The following is a 19,292-nucleotide window of genomic DNA, read 5'->3' on the forward strand; positions in this document are numbered from 1 at the left end:
ATACTATTTAAAAATTATCTTTGGCTTGATATTTTTACATTGGTTGCAGTAACTGGAACAGGCTGAGACTCAAGTTTATTGTCTTCTGACTTGCTTGTCTCTGGGAGCTTGCTGCTGTGTGTTCCCTTGTGGCTGTGCCTGGGCTCCCAGCAGTGACTGGTGTATGCTCATCTGTACTTGGGAGTGGTGGGCTGTAGGTAATTGATGGCCCAGGATCTCCTTGTTGAACTTTCTTCTCAGGTAAACCAGCACACTTTGATTTGTAGCTTCTTTACTGCATTGGCTGTGACAAAACACTTGACATAAACATCTTGAGGACGGGGAGTTTATTTTGGCTCATGGTTTTGGAGGATTCACTCATCTTGGTGGGGCAGGTCTGGTGGAGCAAGGCAGCTCCCTGCAGGGTTGCCAGGAAGCAGAGACTGCCTATGCCAGGGCTTCTCTTTGTTTTCATTTCATTCTACCTGGCTCCATGGATGAGGCGGCTGTGTTCTGGTGGGTCTTCCGTCTTAGTCGAGCTTCTCTGGAAACACTATTACCAATACCCGCCAAGGTGTGTTTTACAATCATTTCTCAAACACTTCTCAATGCAGTCAAGTTGCATAGCCATCATCCATGCCAGCTTTCCTCATTCTGACCTCTCCTCCTAGTAGCTGAGAATGGTCTTTTCACCGTGGTTTCAGTGCCTGAGTTGGAGACTTGCACCTGGGCTTTTGAAACCTATGCTCAGAGCAGTGTGTGTGAACAATTGTTTTTCTTTCTCTTGGAATAAATACTACATGTTACTCTCCTTTTGGGGAGAAGAGAATCCTGATTTTAGTTCTGAACTTGTAGTGATTTTCTTGACTTTTTTTTAAGTCCCCTTAGCCATTGCTTCTCACTTCTAAATTTCTTTGCAGAGATTTATTTTTTTTAACTTTAATTTTTTTTTTTTTTTTTTTTTATCTTTTTGAGACAGGGTCTCCCTGTGGCCCCAGCTGTCCTAGAATTCAACTATGTAGACCAGGCTGGCCTTGGACTCACAGAGATCGCCCGGATTAAAGGCATGCGCCATCATGCCTAGCTAAATATTGACTCTTAACTGTTTCTTTTTAATTTGATGTAGGTAGACAAAAAGAAGCTCACGCTTGCAGGTGCTGCTGGCCTCGTGTTGGCCCTGCCTAAGCTGCTGTCCGAGTGTTGCTTTGGTGTCAGACTTGCCTTGGCTTCGCTCATGGCTGTATTCCCGCAGGTGTGATCTGCAGCGTTGCTGACTGCCGTGTCGTCCTTCTTGCTCTTGTGAGAAGGCAATTGTTACTGATGCCCTTTCCTTCCCCTTAGACCTGTGGCTGTCTTCCCACTCTTGAGAGGAATCTCTGTGTAGAAGAGGGAAGGGCACTGCACATCAGAGTAATTTAGGTCTAGATCCTTGGACAACAGTCTAGTTTTGCTGTTTCAAGAATAACACATCCTGTTCCCATGTTACCGATGTCGCTTCCAGAATATATAGGTTTGGAGTACTTCAAAGCCTCACACACATGGCCCACCAGCCTGAGCCTGTGACTTGACTTTGCCAGTTGGATCATGATATTCTAAACAGTCCCTCTCAACTGAACTTATTTAAATAGTTCACACATAGGACCCAGATTAGTTTTTGTGACATTAGTATTCAGTGTTCTGTGAGCTTGTGGAGTAAGTCTGCCATGAAAGGTAGTTACACCTTAGACCTGAAAATGAGATAGAAAGGATGCAGAGGAGATGTGATGTTTGACTGGTGTTTCAAGGCTCCAAAGATATTCCGAGAGTGAAAGCAACCTTAGGCAAAGCAGATGACTACCTCAGATGTGAGTGTCTGAGATAGTGTCTTTTTAGGGTGTGTAAATTAGAACTTGAAAAGGTCAGGAGCTGGAGAGAGGGCTCAGTGGTTAAGAGTGCTGGCTGCTCTTTGTAGAGACTGGAGTTTGGTTCCCAGCATCCACATGGTGACTAACAGCCATCCATAACTCCTGTCTCAGGGGATCTGATGCCCTTTCTGGTCTTGAAGAGCATTGCATACATGGGTTCATTTACATGCAGGCGAAACACATAAAAATCAATCTTAAAAAAAGAAAAGATTACCTAATTATTTAATACCTTAAATGATACATTTTCAGAAATAATGAGTCAGTTGGGGCTGGAGAGATGGCTCAGCAGTTAAGAGCACTGACTGCTCTTGCAGAGGACCTGGGTTTGATTCCCAGCACCCACATGGCGGCTACAAACCGTCCTTAACTCCAGTTCCAGGGGAATCCAAAGCCCTCTTCTGACCTGAGGCATTGCATGGCATGGGTGCACTCACATACATGCAGGCATAAAATAAAAATAATAAAATATTTTAAAAAAAATAATGAGGGCTGGTTATGGTCGCACACGCCTTTAATCCCAGTACTCAGGAGGCAGAGGCAGATAGATCTCTGTGACTTTAAGGCCAGCCTGGCCTACATAGTGAGTTCCAGGACAGCTGCTACAGGGAGACCCTGTCTCAAAAAGACCAAAAAAAAAAAAAAGAAATAATGAGTCAATATTGATATGCTGCTAACTGCAGTTCACTTTTATTCAGACTTCTTTAATTTTTATGTGGTGTTCCTTTCTCTTCCAGAATTCATCCAGATCATCATCATATCTCCCTTGGCCTCTCCTGGTTTTGACAGTATTTCTCTTTCTCTCTTCTCTTTATTTAGAAATTCTCCAGAGTTTCAGAAACTCCTGGGCATCGCCATGGAGCTGTTTCTGCTGTGCAGTGATGATGCAGAGTCAGATGTCAGGATGGTGGCTGATGAATGCCTCAACAAAGTTATAAAAGTAAGAGTTATGTGGATGGTGTGCCCCTTAGTGCTATCGTTATTGTGGGCTAAGAGAAGAACTGTCATTAGCATTCCCGTGTCTTGCCATCCTCAGGATGTGTACATGTCTTATCTTTCTTGTGTGTAATTTGGAGGTAGCTCAGGTATCTGCCTATGATGGGCTGAACGTGCCTTGTCAGCAGGAAGCAGTTTCCTTTATACCCTTACAGTGATAGGTAAGTTCTGAAGGGCAGTGATGTGGCCACTGGCTGGCCGTTTCTTGGGAGCTCATTTTTTGTGAGGTCCCACTTTTGTTCAGGCATTGTTTCTCAAACCTCAGCTCTCTGGAATGCGAAAGTGGGTGAGCATTCCTTCGTCTCCTTTCCCTGTCCCTCATGACAAGTGGGTGAGCGTTCCTTCGTCTCCTTTCCCTGTCCCTCGTGACAAGTAGTACTGCTTGTAGGTAGAGATGGGACTTTTCAAATTAGGTTAGTTGAAGCTTAGGACAGGAACACGAATCCACAAAGTTCCAGCCACTTGGGGGCAGTGCTGGAAGAGGTGAGGACAGACCCGGACAGTCTTGTTCTTGTCCTTGCCCTCCAGGCTGTGTCTGTAGGTCCCTGCAGCTTTAAGGGTCTTTTCTGTTTTGGGCTGCAAGGGAAGATTGAAGTCCTCTCCTGTTCTCATTCTCAGTGTCTTACAGAACTGATTTCTTGTTATCATCTGCTGTGCTCCCCTTAGGAGTCCCAAGCCTGCCCTGGACACCCTTTTCCAGACTGCCCAAGTTTGTGAAGAGGGCTTTTGAATTGGGTGTCCTAAGTTAAGTATCATACCCACCTCAAATTGACCAGGTTGAGGCAGGCTCTCATGTACGTCTTGGCAGTTCCCCAAGCTGGTTCTGAATGATGGTTAAGAAGAATGTGGAGGGGCTGGAGAGATGGCTCAGTGGTTAAGAACACTGGCTGTACTTGCAGAAGGCCTGGGTTCGAATCCCAGCACCCACACGGCAGCTAACAACTGTTAGAAAAAAAGGAAAAAAAAAAAGAAAAATGTGGATCCCGTTATCCTCTGTGCAAAGTCCTCGTTTATTAGGTCTTCACTGTGTTCACCCCCTTTCCCTTCCTACTTTGAGTCCCGGTCCTGAAATTAGATCAGGCTTTAAGAGGCACCATCTTCTTCTCATTGAAGGTTTTCTTCCCAGTAGCATTTGCTAAGGTGAACCAAGAACTCCAGCCTAACAGAGGTCAACTTGGTTATTTCCCTGTTAGTACCTTAAAGAAGAGTGGTCCCCCAGTCTCTTCCTTGGGTCTGTCTTTTTTAAAGTACCAGACTGTCTCCTAGCTGTGCAATTGTCCTCTTCAGCCATGGATCCTCAGGATCCTATTCTTGTCAGAGGAGGAACATGGTTACAGATGGCCTGTTCTGGGTCTCCTTGATTCTTCAGGCCCAGGTAGAATGTGCAGACAGAGAGATTATGTTGGCCACTTCATCACGGAATAACTTAGGGAATATACTTAACTTCTGTGAACCTAAGCTTCTTCAGTTTTTTTTTTTTTTTTTTTTTTTTTTTTTTTTACCCTGTAGCCCCAGCTGGCCTCAAACTCACTATGTAGACCAGGCTGGCCTCATGGAGATCCGCCTGCCTCTGCCTCCACCAGGACTAAAGGCGTGCGCCACCACACCCAACTTTAATTTTCCTCAGTTGTAAAATGGAATCTGTCTTTGTGGTTCATATATGAGCACTCAATATGTTTGCGTGGTGGGAAACATTCCTAGTAGTACTAAAAATTCTTAGTCCTATCAGTGCATGCCTGGTTTCCACTTTCTGGTACGATGGTCCATGGATTGGACCCACCTTAAGTAAGGCAATCAAGACATGCCCACAGGCTAACCTGATCTAGACAGCTTTTCATTTAAACTCTGTTCCCAGCTGATTTTAAGTTATGTCAGGTTGGCAGAACTAACCATTACCCCTGCTTAGTACAGCTCTGTTTCTAGACACCAGATGCTGCATGTGAGCGTGAGAGGAGGCCTGAGTTATACTCTCTGTAGACAAGCCATTTTAGAAGAGAAAATTCAAGACAAGAGGAAGGTCCTCTTCTCTATATGGATTTTGTGCCACTAGCCTTGAGTATGGATTAAAGTTGGACACAGCTCTGGAGTGAGGGGGCTGGGGAGGGCAGGGGCAGAAACAAGCTGTGAGGACTGTGAGATTCCTCACTGACCCTTAGGCCTGTTGGGAGTCAATGGGGGCTGTGAGCATCCTTGATAGTTAGGAGGTCCAGAGCTTCAAGTGAGATGATTCCATCCATGTCAAGTGTTCACTTGCTAGACGTCCTTCAAGTGCCCCTGTGCCTTATGCACGTCATAGGCCGTCACCTGAACTGCTACCATCTAACAAACTCACTGCTAATGAAGGCAGGTTTACTGTGGGAGCTTTGTAATTCATTTTAATTTTGGTATCATGTATTTGATTGTTATAAGAGTTCAGTTTTTGTTCCTTTGGACGGGAGGGTCTTTTTGAGACAGGGTCTCCCCGTAGCCCCAGCTGTCCTGGAACTCACTATGTAGACCAGGCTGGCCTTGAACTCACAGAGATCTGCCTGCCTCTTGCCTCCCGAGTGCTGGGATTAAAGGCGTGTGGCACCACGCCCGGCTTTTGTTCCTTTTTTATCCTAGTGAAGGACCTGTGTCTATAGTATTCCGCAATTTCTGTAAATACTTGCTTAACAAATAGCTTCCTAATTTAGTTGCTCTAATGTTTTATTTTGCCTTAAAAATGGAAATTTTGGGGGTCACAGAGACGGTTCACTGTTTAAGAGCGCTAGCAGCTTTTGCAGAGGACCTGGGTTTGGTTCCCAGCACCCACATGGCAGCTAACACCTTAACTCCAGTTCCAGGGTATCTGGTGCCCTCTTCTGATCTCCATGGGCATTGCATGACATGGTGCACTTTAACATATACAGGCAAAACACTCATACACATAAAATAAAAATAAATTTTTAGAAATTAAAATAGAAATTTTGGGGGACTGGAGAGGTGGCTCAGTGGTTAAGAGCACTCTTGCAGAGGACCCGAGTTCACTTCCCAGCTCCCACAAGGCGGCTCGCAACCATCAGTAATTCTAGTTTAGGGGATTTATTGCCTTCTTCTGACCTCCATGGACATTGCATGCATGTGATGCACTTAAATACATACACAGTACTCAACGTGTAAAATAAAAATAAATGAAAACAGTTTTTAAATTGAAATTTTGGTTGCAGTTTAGGTTTCTGTAGCGCTGTGAGTGGGTTATAGCTGCTGCTGCTTTTTAATCCTTATATCTCCTTGCAGGCTTTGATGGATTCTAACCTTCCAAGGCTACAGTTAGAACTCTACAAGGAAATTAAAAAGGTGGGCCTTTGTTTTATTGAAACAGTACTGCTTCACTGTTGAGCAGTGTGTGAAATTTTAACTATTAAGCAAAACTGTTAGAAGGAAATGCCATTTGGTAAAGTGGACTTTATTTCTTTTTTTCTTTTTTTTCGCTCTTTTTTGAGACTGGGTCTCCTAGCCCCAGCTGTCCTGGAACTCACTATGTAGACCAGGCTGGCCTCGAACTCACAGAGATCCGCCTGCCTCTGCCTCCAGAGTTCTGGGATTAAAGGCGTGCACCACCACGCCCAGCTCTATTTCATGTTTTTAAAAACTTCATTTTTAATTCGATGAAATGGGAATTTAAAAAAGCATCTTAGCCTGGGCGTGGTGGCGCGTGCCTTTAATCCCAGCACTTGGGAGGCAGAGGCAGGTGGATCCTCTGTGAGTTCGAGGCCAACCTGGTCTACAGAGTGAGTTCCAGGTAGCTGGAGCTACAGGGAGACCCTGTCTCAAAAGCATCTTAATCTTTAAAAAATTTGTAGTTGAACTCTCTGGACCTTAAAACTCAGAAGTAGTTACTAGGTATTTTACACATTTAACTGAACCTTACTCTGAAAATTAATCGTGAAATTGACTGTGAAACAGTGTTTAAGTACCTCTTTTGGTAACTGGTGTGCCTGACTCCTAAATGTTGTCACTCATTCATCCCACTCAGAATGGTGCTCCTCGAAGTTTGCGAGCTGCCCTGTGGAGGTTTGCTGAGCTGGCTCACTTGGTTCGACCGCAAAAATGCAGGTTAGTTATATCTCAGGGTTATTTTCAGTGGGTAACTGGCTCCTGCCTGCCCTTTACGTCCCAGTGCAGGTGTCCACCCTTGAGAGGTCTTTCCTGTCTACTGTACAGTCACCCATTTTGGCCTCTTCTGACTACTGCTGCTCACATTCCCTCTTGTATGTCCTTCTTGTCAGGAATAGCCACCATTAGTGTTCATGTCTGTCTCATCATCCCTTAAGAGATTTATGGAATGTGTTTTCTAGAGCAACACGGTCTCACTGTCCGTATTCTGTGCACATCACCAGACTGATAACAGTGTCTGCACGACGTATTTGCTTAAAGATGCTTTTCTAATGATTGGAATTTGGAATCACCTGTCTATCACCAAGCATAGCAGTTGTTGAAAAATAAGCATTTCTCTAGTTCATGGGTTGAAAAAATGAATGTTGAACTGTGCGTAAAGGTTTTAACTTGTTGAAACACTGCCCCTCCCCCTCCCCCTTGGTGCTGGCTTGAACCCAGGGCCCCGTGCATGCGAGGCGGTTGCTTTGTCACTGAGTCTCATCTTGATCTCAACAGTTCTGTCCTGCTGGATTGAGAAACAAGCAGGACTATGTATGGTTTTCACCTGCTCCTGTCAGCTGCCAGAGGAGCTGTTCTCTGCACAGACCCTCAGCCCTCTTCTTGAGAAGCTGGCAGTGTCCTAAATCTTTGATGACCATCAATAAGGAATAATCCTTTATTCAATTGAGGCTGAGTTTCAGTAAGAACCTTATGTGGCCACTGAGGTATGGTCACTGAGTCACTGAGGAAGTTTCTTTTTATAAAACCCTTTTCCTTTTATTTGGTTGTTTGGTTTGGTTTTGGTGCTGGGACTTGAATTTAGTCTCAGGCTTGCTAACTGTGCATGTTGCCAACAAGCTATGTTCTCAACCCAACTCGCCTTTGAAAATTTGTCTTATTTCTGAAGCATCATATCCCAAGTTCACCATGTAGCAGACAAAGTGATCATTTCCTTCTTTAGACCTTGTTAATTGTCCCTTGGTGCTGTTCAGATCAAATCCAGACTCCTTGCCCAGGGCAAAAGGCAAGCTGGCCTCTGCTGGCCAGCACCTCAGACATGCTGTACTGGTGCACTGGTCTGATTGTCCTTCCTCGTGGTAGCTGGCTTGTTTTTTCCCTGGGAGCTCAGAAACATAGTGTTTTAGACAGGCCCCTGGCCTTCCTGTCTGACAGGTTTTCAGACATCTGCCTGCTTTCTTCTCTAGGGCTGGGCTGTCCTTTGAAGCCTCATTTAATACCAACACCTTTTTTCCCAGTGCTTGTGCAGCTTTCCTAGGGAACATTGAAAACCTTGCATTGACTTCAGGTAGACCAGAGAAAGATTCCATCAAGTCCAGCTTGCAAATTAATGGGCTTACTGGGGTTCTAGAGGCACAGGGAGCGGTGACGGGACTCTGAGGAAATAGTAATGACTTCATTACCACAGACCTAGCTGTCGGCTGCAGTTCTCTTTTGTTACCATGACTGTGGGCCCAAGGTCTCCCGTAAGTCACCACAGGCACTTTGCTTCATGATGGTGATGGTCAGGTGACGTGGGGAAACAGCTGTTCTGCAGTAGTTTTTAACACTACTTTTTCAAAAACGTGATATTTATTTTATTTTATTTTTGGTCTTTTTGAGACAGGGGAGCCCAGCTGTCCTGGAACTCACTATGTAGACCAGGCTGGCTTTGAACTCACAGAGATCCACCTGCCTCTGCCTCCCAAGTGCTGGGATTAAAGGCGTGCGCCACCATGCCCTGATGATATTTTTTTTGTTTTGTTTTGTTTTTTCCTGGTCTTTTTGAGACAGGGTAAAAAATGCTTTTGTTCAAGGATGTGTATGTTCATGTTCATGTGTGTACCTGTGCAGCCGTATGCCTATGTGTTAGAGCCCAGAGGTCAGCCTCGGGGTCATTTATTATTTATTTATTTTCTTTGTACTTTTATTTATTTATTTGTTTATTTATTTATTTTTTTGTCTTTTTGAGATATGGTCTCCCTGTAGCCCCTGCTGGCCTGGAACTCCCTATGTAGACCAGGCTGGCCTTGAACTCTCAGAGATCCATCTGCCTCTGCTTCCTGAGTGCTGGCATTAAAGGCGTGCACCACCATGCCTGGCCTTTTTTTTTTTTTTTTTTTTTTATGTGTTTGAGTGTTTTGCTTGCATGTAGTTAAGTATACTACATGCTTGCATGGTACCTGTGGAGGCCGGAAGAGGACCTTGGATTTCCTGGAACTGGAGTTCAGGACAGGTGTTAGCTGCCATATGAGTGCTGGGGACTGAACCTAGATCCTCTAGAACAGCAGCTAGTGCTCTTAACCACTGAACCATCTCTCCAGTCTTCTGCCTTGTTTTTTGAGACAGGGTCTTTCTCTGGTCTTGGGTCTGTAGAGGATTAACCTAGGCTGGCCAGCTAGTAAGTCACACCCATCCACTTGTCTCTGCTTCTCCAGTGCTGGGGTTACAAGTGAGCACCACTATGCCTGGTTCTTTGTAGTGCTGGAGCTTAAATGCAGATAGCACATGCTATCTCCCCAGGGCCCCCCAGTTTTTTTTTTTTTTAGTTTATTATTTTTATTTTATGTGTATGTGCGTATTACCTGCCTGTAGGTAAGCGCACCCGTGTTGTGCAATGCCCACAGAGATCAGAAGAGACCCCCCAGTTTTTTTTTTTTTAGTTTATTATTTTTATTTTATGTGTATGTGTGTACTACCTGCCTGTAGGTAAGTGCACCCGTGTTGTGCAATGCCCACAGAGGTCAGAAGAGACTGTTGGGTCCCCTGGGACTGGAGTTACAATTGTTTGCTGCCATGTGGGTGATGGGATTCAAATCCAGGTCTTCTGCAAGAACAACCAGTGTTCTTAACTGCTGAGTCATCTCTCTAGCCCCCAGTTTTTGTTCTAAAGTAGTGTTTTCTTAAATATCTATTTTCCTATTTAAAAATATTTTAATAATAATTATAATTTACTGCAAATATTTAAGCCAACTTCTTTTTAAAATTACATTTTATTTTTTCACTGTGTGTGTGTGTGTGTGTGTTCCTCTATGCCATGGTGCATGGGTAGAGTTCAGGGGACAGTATGCAGGAGTTGATTTTCTCCTTCCACCATTTTGGTCTCAGTATTTGAACTCAGGTCTTCAGTCTTGGCTGTAGATGTCTTTACCCACTAAGTCACCTTACCACCTCCCAAACCCAACTTTCTGTCCTTTGTAACTCCTGGGAGAGAACAAGGGTCAGTTAGACTTCATCTGCATTTATGTCCCCCATTCTGTAGCTGAGCATTGTGGTCTCCATGAAGGACCATTGTGCTTATAAAGCAGGGTATTCCCTAAAAGGGAACCCAGTGCTTTTATTTCTCAGCAGAGGAGACTGAAGAGTGACGAGTTTCCCTCTTGCACATGCAGGCCTTACCTGGTGAACCTTCTACCGTGCCTGACTCGGACGAGCAAGAGACCCGAGGAATCGGTTCAGGAGACTTTGGCTGCAGCTGTTCCCAAAATTATGGCTTCTTTTGGCAATTTTGCAAATGACAATGAAATTAAGGTATAACTGCGCCTCTCAGAATGAGTCTTTGGGAGGGGCAGCTGGAGAGTGTTTCCGAGTTCGCGTTGGCGTCACTTGGAGGATTCTCAAGAGCTTTTTTTCCCTTCTTCTTTCCTATTATTGGGATGAAGAGCCAAGGGAAATGGTTTGTAGATAGAGTTTCAAAAGGCATTTTCCACCCTGCGTGGTTGTGTACACCTTTAGTCCCAGGCAGAGGCAGGACGATCTCTACAAGTTCCAGGCCGACTTGGTCCCCATAGAGAGTTCTGGACCAGCCAGGGCTACACAGTGAGACCCTGTTTCAAACAAAACAAAATGAAAAATAAGGGCTAAAGAGCTGGTGCAGCAGTTAAAGGCTCAGGCTCACAACCAAAACAAAAATAAAAGGCATTTTCTCAGAACAGATTAGTTTTAGTGTCCTTGATTAGTCCTTTGGTCTAGCTGAAGAATGTGCATAGGGTCATGTGAAGACCTGATGGGCCTTGTGGTATGCTCACCCTAAAGCCACCAGGACTCACTTGACTTCTCTTTCATAGAATAGCTGCTAATTGCCTCCTTCCTGAACCTTTGACACTAAAAAAAGTCTGTTGATTCCTCTACCTATGTGTGTTTCTTAATTTATTACTGGTGAACCTTAGACGTAGCAGAAGGATGGTGCTGCCCATCTACTTGTCCTGGTGTCACAGAAGCGAGTGCAGCTCTTTGTGTTTCTTTTGGTACTAACCTCTTTGTTGCTAGGTGACGTGTTTGGATTGTTGGTTTTGGATCTTTAATTCCATGCAAGTTTTGACTATAGAAAAGTTTGACTACAGTTTTGCTCTGACCCTCTGTCTTTTCACTGTAGCCCTGTTGGTGATGAATATGTGCTTTATCATGCCCAGGTCAATGATCATGGCAGCTTACGTGTAATTATGTATGCCATTTTGTTTTCCTAAATAATGGACCACTTAGGACCTCTCACACTTCAGCACATTTCCTACCTGTCAGTTACTAGGTCTAGTTCCCCTGGCAGTGACCTGTCCTGGAGTCTTATAACCCTGTTTGTTGTGGCCAGGCTGCTTGTGAGGTCTGTTGCAGCAATTCTGGGCTTGTCAGTATGGTCTCCTGTTCTGGCTGCTGTGTAAACTTGCTCCCCATGGTGATGGAACACATCTAGTATCCTCAGAAGGGAACAGAAAGCAGTTGGGATCTGGCATCCCCAGAAATGCCTTCATTTCTCCAGTGTGCTTTGCTGGGTGCAGTATTTGGGGCCCAAGTCACTTTTGCCTCAGGAGAGTGAAATCTTTGCCCTGTTGTCTTGTAGCCTCCAGTGTGAGGGGATCACAGGACTGAATTAATGAAATGTGATCCTCTCTAAGGATCTTGGTCTTCGTGAAGGTGGGATGCTGAGTACTTGCTGAGTAATCAGTTGTAACTTATTTTTTAAATTCTAGGAAGTTTTCTTACATTTTTTGACAAATTGTGTTCCCTCTGAAATTAGTCAGAGCTGGGTGTGGTGGTACAGGCCTTTAATCCTGGCACTGGAGAGGCAAAAGTACAGGCAGTCAGATCTCTGTGAGTTCAAGGCTAGCCTGGTTTACATAGGGAGGTTTAGGCCAGCCACGGCTACATAGTGAGACTCTGTCTCAGTAAATAAGCAAACAAACAAAATTAGATATTAGACCTCTGTCTTGATTCAGATTATTATGCTTAAAAGATTCTTTTTCTGTATGTTCTAGATGTTCATGGCTAATTGTTCTATTCAGTTTTTGTGCCTTTTGCTGCTTTGAATCTCTAAGAACTGGGAATGTTCCTGCTGTGTGGTACCCATCTTCTTGTTTGATGAGTGAGCCATCTTCTGAGGAGGGTGCTAATGACAGTTTTTGTGATACCTTTTGACTGCATCTGTTTCCATTCACTTGTGCTGTCTTATTTATTCATGTTTTTCTCTGTTGTGTCAGAGGCTGCTGTATAGACCTGAGGTGGGCACTGTGAAGGTTCTTGGAAGCATGCATGTCACATGGCTGCAGGCTTCCTCAGCTGATGGATGACCAGACTGCTTTTCTACTTCTGGATCTTTATTTTCAGTAGCTGAATATCTTCCTCCTGAGCCAGTCAGAATCCCTTGAGGAAGTGCCCCCATTTTCCTGTTTAGAGGTGCAGGCTGTGGATGTGGTTGTCCTGGGACCCAGGACTAAAGGGATCTGCATGGTTGGAATGTGTTTACTTAACTTTTCTGTTTTCTTTGTGTGTCACATCTGTCCTTACCTATATCAACACATCTGTACAACCCGTGTCACGTCTGTCCTTACCTATATCAACACATCTGTACAACCCATGTCACGTCTGTCCTTACCTATATCAACACATCTGTACAACCCATGTCATGTCTGTCCTTACCTATATCAACACATCTGTACAACCCATGTCACGTCTGTCCTTACCTATATCAACACATCTGTACAACCCATGTCACGTCTATCCTTACCTATATCAACACCTTTATGACATTCCCTTCTATTAGAGTTGAGGAAGAGGGGCTACTTCCTGGGCTGCTCCTGTCCAGAGAACCAGTGACTGGACATTTGCATAAATGGTGACACCCAACCATTTCATCTCCACTTTCAGATGTGTCTGCTGCCAACAAGATCTCAGCCCCTTCTTGAATGAATGCACTTAATTTCTTTTGGGACCCTCCTAAGCTCTCTCACTTCCCAAAAGTCTTGGTTTAATCTCCATCCTGTGGGTGGAGTCAGATACTGTTTCTTTTCTTTTTTCTTTTCTTTTTTTTTTTTAAGTTTGAGACAGGGTCTCCCTGTAGCTCCAGCTGACCCGGAACTCATTATCTAGACCAGGCTAACCTTGAACTCACAGAGATTATCCTGTAAGGCCCACCATGTCTGGCTAGATACCATTTCTTACTTTCTAGCTTCTAAAGTTTTGTTGGTATCTGTTGCTCATGTCCCCACTTGTTCTTTCCATCCTTGTAAACTGTATACTCTAGAAAGTTCTTTACTTAATTCTTAGGCTCTTACTGAGATGCAGTGGTATGTGCTGGACCAGTAGCTAGCTAACCTCTGGTATATTCTGATCATCAGGATCGCCTACTGAACACTTAGTCTCCGGACTTTTGTTTTTTCCTGAACATAGTGTACAAACAGGACAGTGTATAACTTCTTTTTTTTGTTGTTGTTTTTTTGAGACAGGGTCTCCCTATAGTTCTATCTGGCCTGGAACTCATTGTGTAGGCCAGGCTGGCCTCAAAATCTGCCTGCCTCTGCCTCCCTGAGTGTTGGGATTAAAGAAATGCACCACCGCACCCTACAGTATATAATTTCTAAGTGTACTGCTTGCTGAATAATCACAAAGTGAGTTTATCCTTGTTCCCAACACCCAGCTCAAGAAGCAGAGTCTTACCCCACACCTGAGAAGCCCCTGGGCCTTTTCCTGTTACACCTCTTCCTTTCTGAAGGTAGTCATCATGGCCTATAAGGCGCGTGGGGTCTGTTTTCTAAATCTCTGTGAGCGCCTGGGGAGATAGCTCGGCTGGTACAGTGCTTACCACCCAAGGCTAAGGGCTTGATTTGTTCCCCAGAACACATGCAAAAAAATCTTTGTGTGAGCTTTTAATCCTAGCACTCCGGAGGCAGATCTTTGTGAGTTTGAGGCCAGCCTGTCTACATAGCTAGCCAGAGCCATACAGAAAGAAAAGAGTATGGTGGTATGCACTTTTAGTCCCGGTTCTGGAGAGGGGGACAGGTACAAGAGTAGAGCTCAGTGGCCAGCAGGCCTAGCCTACGTGGAGAGTTCCAGGCCAGTGAGAGCCCTGTCTCAAAAAAGAAAGTGGACATTCCCTGAGGAATGACACTCGATATTGCCCTCTGATCTCCACATGTGTGTGCACACACATGCACATGTGCACGAACATGCGCACACAAATACTCACATGGGCACACACAAGTCTATATTTGGAAGGCTGGGGTTATAGCTCGATGGAGAGTAATTACCTAGAATGTGTGGGTTCAGTCTTCAGCACTAGGGGGAGTCTGTCTGAAGAACCATCCAGTATGTGTGTATTTGCTTTTGTCTGGTCTCACTTGCTCACCATTGTTTGCGAGAGTCTTCCACTTTAGCATGTGTGTCAGTACTAGGAGGGGTTTTCATAGCTGTTTACGCCACAGTTTATCCATTGCCTTGCACCTGTACACTGGGGTTCATTCTGACTTATGGTGGTTATGAATAGTGCAGTGGCCATTCTTGTGCCTTTGGATCATGCACCATTTTCTGTTGTGGATCCCTACATGGATTTGCTGGGCTGTAGGACACTTGAACTCAACTTCGGCGTGCACTCCTAAACCGCTTTCCTAAGAAGTCAATCCTGTTTTGTCCATTTTCATGAGTCTGATTTTAATTTCCACTTCTAGTCCCTAAAGAACTTTTGACTCTTAAAGTTTAATTATTCATGGATCTTTTTTCTTTCTTTAGATAGGGTCCTACTATGCTGCCATGGCTGCCTGGATCTTGCTGTGTAGACCTCGCTGCCCTTGAACTCACAGAGATCTGAGTGCCTCTGCCTCCTGAGTGCAGGCATTAAAGGTGTGCCCTGCTGTGCCCAGCTCCTTTGTGTCTTTGATAACTTGATTATAGGATGTCATGGAAATGTTCTTCTCTGGTCTGGTCTATTTGGAGGTTTTCAGTGTCTACTTCTGGCTGAAGAGATGGCTCAGTGGTTAAGGGCACTTTCTGCTCAGTCGTGAGGACCAGTGTTCAGATCCCAGCATCTGTGCTGGCTCGCAAATACCTGTGACTCCAGCTCCAAGGTTTCTGACTCTCTTCTAGCCACGTTGGGCACCTACCTACACTCCCATAGACACGTACATGCGAGCAAATGGACAGACACATGCACACACATACACACACACACAAATAAATAAATTTTAAAAGTTAAAGTCTTTTCTTTAGCTTTGCTAAATTTTCTGCCATGGTTTCATTGAATAGATTCTCTCTGCTTGCCTTTAGCATTTGTCTGGGCTCCTTCTCTCCTGTGGACTTTGAGGTTTGGTCTGTTGATATTGTGTCGCAGGGTTCTTGGACATTGTGGTTGCTTTTGTGTTTGTTTTACTTTTCCATTAAGGACGTTTGGAGGTAGTGACTCATCAGTCCTAGCCCTGTCCCCAGTATTTTTTTCTTATGCTTGGCTGAGTCTGTTGGTAATGCATTCTATTGTATTTTTAGTTGACTCAATTAGATTTTTTAAAAATTACTTTTATAGCCGGGCGTGGTGGTGCACGCCTCTAATCCCAGCACTTGGGAGGCAGAGGCAGGCGGATCCTTGTGAGTTCAAGGCCAGCCTGGTCTACATAGTGAGTTCAGGTCAGTTGGGACTACAGGGAGACCCTGTCTCAAAAAGACAAAAAAAATTTTTTTATTTTATAATGTACAAAACATAGTACAACTGTGTTTTACACAATTCACTTTTGTATATAACTGATATACACTACTTACAAGTATATACAAGACTCCCACCTGTATGCAATTCTCTGGTCCATCTGTGCTCACATCAAGAGAAACTTGTTAGCATTTCACCATTAAGTGTCTCTGCAGCAATTTCTGCTGCCTTTGCTCGAGCAGGTGACATAATACTAGACATAACTTGCAGTAAAGTACAATTTTTTAGGTGATGTCAGCCATTAATTTTCTTCTTTTAGACAGGTATCCACAGCCCATATGGACTTTTTTTCTTATCTATTTTTGGTGATCCTGACGATGTCTTGGCAGCACCTTTAGCTGTCTTCTGTACTGGTTCTAATAATTCTGTAGCAAATCCACCTTATTTTTGAGACAGGGTTTCTCACTGAACCTTTCCTCCCTTGGAGTGCACCTGGGTCTTTGCTATCTGGCTGATATGATTCAGTCCAGTCTGTAGTTCTTATTTAACTGTATGCTTGTGCTTCAATAAACGAGACTTGATCAGAGCACTGTCTTGTCTCCATTTCTCTTGCCCCTTGCCTCATCCACATCCCCACTCCCCAATCCAGGTACCCCATTGCAGACCCCGCAGGCTGGGGCATTTGATTTCAGCATTTCTATTTTTTTTCTTCAAAATTCTAATTTCCTTGCTGAATTTTTCTTTTTTTTTCCCAATATTTTATCTATTATTTTTATGTGTAATTATGTGTGTATTGCCTGCATGTAGGTAAGTGTACCCGTGTCATGCAATGCCTGCGGAGGTCAGAAGAGGCCTTCGGATCCCCTGGAACTGGAGTTACGGACAGTTGTTAGCTGCCATGTGGATGCTGGGATTCGAACCTGGGTCTTCTACAAGAACAACCAGTGTTCTTAACCGCTGAGCCATCTCTCCAGCCCCCTGAGTTTTTCTTTTATGTTGCTGTCTTTTTCATTGATACTGCCAATTTTCCTGTGCGTTTTGCTGATTTATCCTGGATTGAATTAATCTGTATCTTTGTACCCTTGTTCATGTTGGTCATGTTGGTTTGTTTGTTTGATCGTTTTTTACCATAAAACTTTTGAAGTCTTCATCTGGCTTTTGTTCATTTCTGTGTCATAAGTTCAGTAGGTAAGGACTCAGGGTCTCCTGGAGAGGTCATGTTGCTCTGCTTTCCCATGGTTCTTGTGTGTGTATGTTGCTGTTTGCACACCTCTTCGTTTGGCTGTATCTCTGAGTTTTGTTTTGGTTTTTTTTGAATGATCTTCTTACTGTGTAACCTACTTTGGCCAGTCCCCAGTTCTACCCAGTGAGGAGAAAGCTAACAGGTTTGTCAGCAGCATCGGACCACGTAAGATAGAGATGTACACTTAGCATCAATTACTGCCACTGAAGCATCACTGGTGGCCGTGAAACCGAAGACAGCAAGGCTGCTTGCACTAGTTGGTTTGTCAACTTGACACCTGGGAAGAGGGAACGTCATTTGAGGAATTTCCTCCATCAGACCGACCTGTGATCATGTCTATGACGCATTTTCTTAACTGGTTTACAGGGAGACTCAGCTGTGGTAGGCATCATCCGAGGCAGGTGGGCCTAGGCTGTAACTAAGCAAGATAACTAAGCAAGCTGGGTAACTAAGCAAGTCAGGGGAAGGAAGTCGGTCAGCAGCACTCCTCAGTGGTCTCTGCTTCAGTTTCTTCCTCTATATTCTGACTTGAGTTCCTGTCTTGACTTTCCTCAGTGACAGATTGTGACATTGAAGTGGAAGCTAAATAAACCCCTTTCTTCCCCAAGTTGCTTTTGGTCAGTTGTTTGTTTGTTGTTTGTTTGTTTTGGTCTTTTTGAGACAGGGTCTCCCTGTAGCTCCAGCTGTCCTGGAACTCACTGTGTAGAAGACCAGGCTGGCCTCGAACTCACAGAGATCTTCCTGCCTCTGCCTCCCGAGTGCTGGGATTAAAGGCGTGCGCCACCATGCTTGGCTTGAAACATGTCACTTTAAAGAAACAATGTGCTACTCTGGTGGCTTAATGATGGAGTTGGTAGGCAGTGGGATTGGACCCGGGGTCGGTGGCCTAAAAAGAGTGCTGAATTTTTACTGCCCACGCTTAAAATGCAGAGGGTGATGCTGAACTTCAGGGTTTGGGTGTAGACTCTGTACACATCAAACATCTCTTGGTGAACAGAGCACCCAAACTGCACTGCCAGACTTACAGAGTGCATGGTTGGGTAAGCCTATTTCAAAAAGGAAAAAACACTGTTCCTAAGCCAGAGGAGGAGGGACAGGAGAAGATATTTCCGAAGACACTGAAGAAAGAAGCACCTGTGGCTCAGGAGAAAATACAGCATGAAATGAATCCTGCTGAACCTAGAGGAGTTTGTGTTTGTTTGTTTGTTTTTAAGGAATGGGGGGGGGTGGAAAGGACAGGAAGACGGAAGGAAGGAGGAGCTGGCGTTGGAGGGGCTTCTTTCTGGGTCCTTGGAAATTAGAGACTGCCAGTGACATGTTACAGGAGGGTCAGTTGAACTTGTGGACTGTCATCTTTCCTGAAGTTTATGCAGTTGCTGAGTCTGTTTTGGATAAGTGTCTAAGGTTTACCAGAGCTGTCTTTACTGTGATAGTTTTCCTTCTTTGTGTATCAGGGGGCCTCTGCTGGCTTCACTTTGCTTTAGATCCTGTGGGCTGCAAAGATTTTTTTCTCACCCTCCCAGTACTCCTCAGATTGAACCAGCCAGGAAGTTTAATGTTCTTAGCTGGGGGGTGTCCCCAAGAGCATTGAGAATGTGGAAAGCAATCACAGCCCTGAGAGAGGAATAGGCAGAGAACCTGTCTCTACTTTCATGACTTACTGAGTGCTGATCGATCACTTTGCTACAACAGTGCTGCTATAGGAAGTTCAGAGTTTTCAGGCTCTCCTGCAGTGAATGACAGGTGGCCATGGATTCTAGGGATCAAATTTAGGTCATCAGCCTTCACAAATACCTTTACCACTGAGCCATCTTGCTGGCCTTCCTAATTCAATTTATTTATTTATTTGTTATTTTTTATTTTTTTGGTCTTTTTGTGCCAGGGTCTCCCTGTAGCCCCAGCTGTCCTGGAACTCACTGTGTAGACCAGGCTGGCTTTGAACTCACAGAGCTCTGTCTGCCTCTGCCTCCCGAGTGCTGGGATTAAAGGCATGTTATTATTTTTATTTTATGTGTATGAGTGTATTGACTACATGTATATAAGTGCACCCGTGTCACGCTGGGTATTTCACCACCCAGCCAGTGTCCCAGATCTATGAGGCCTGAGTTCAGTGAGAGACCTTGCCTCAAAAAAATAAGTTGGAGAACAGAGGAAGATA

The 19,292-nt window shown here is 44.5% G+C and overlaps 1 protein-coding gene across 3 annotated transcripts in view; it reads left to right on the top strand.

Moving 5' to 3' along the window:
* Positions 1-19,292, top strand: part of Htt (huntingtin) — a 144,412-nt gene that overhangs the window by 17,964 nt on the left and 107,156 nt on the right. For 2 of the 3 annotated variants that reach the window (XM_029567695.1, XM_008841869.3), the window contains exons 3-6: positions 2,700-2,820; positions 6,135-6,194; positions 6,874-6,953; positions 10,385-10,523. In XM_029567695.1, the coding sequence (XP_029423555.1) occupies positions 2,700-2,820; positions 6,135-6,194; positions 6,874-6,953; positions 10,385-10,523 (400 nt within the window). Of the gene's footprint in view, positions 1-2,699; positions 2,821-6,134; positions 6,195-6,873; positions 6,954-10,384; positions 10,524-19,292 lie in introns of those variants that run through there. The other variant, XM_029567696.1, reaches the window with a different exon arrangement.

This window comes from Nannospalax galili, unplaced genomic scaffold (genome assembly GCF_000622305.1).
Source record: "Nannospalax galili isolate Female #2095 unplaced genomic scaffold, S.galili_v1.0 scaffold101, whole genome shotgun sequence".
In the NCBI taxonomy this organism is placed as follows: Eukaryota; Metazoa; Chordata; class Mammalia; order Rodentia; family Spalacidae; genus Nannospalax; species Nannospalax galili.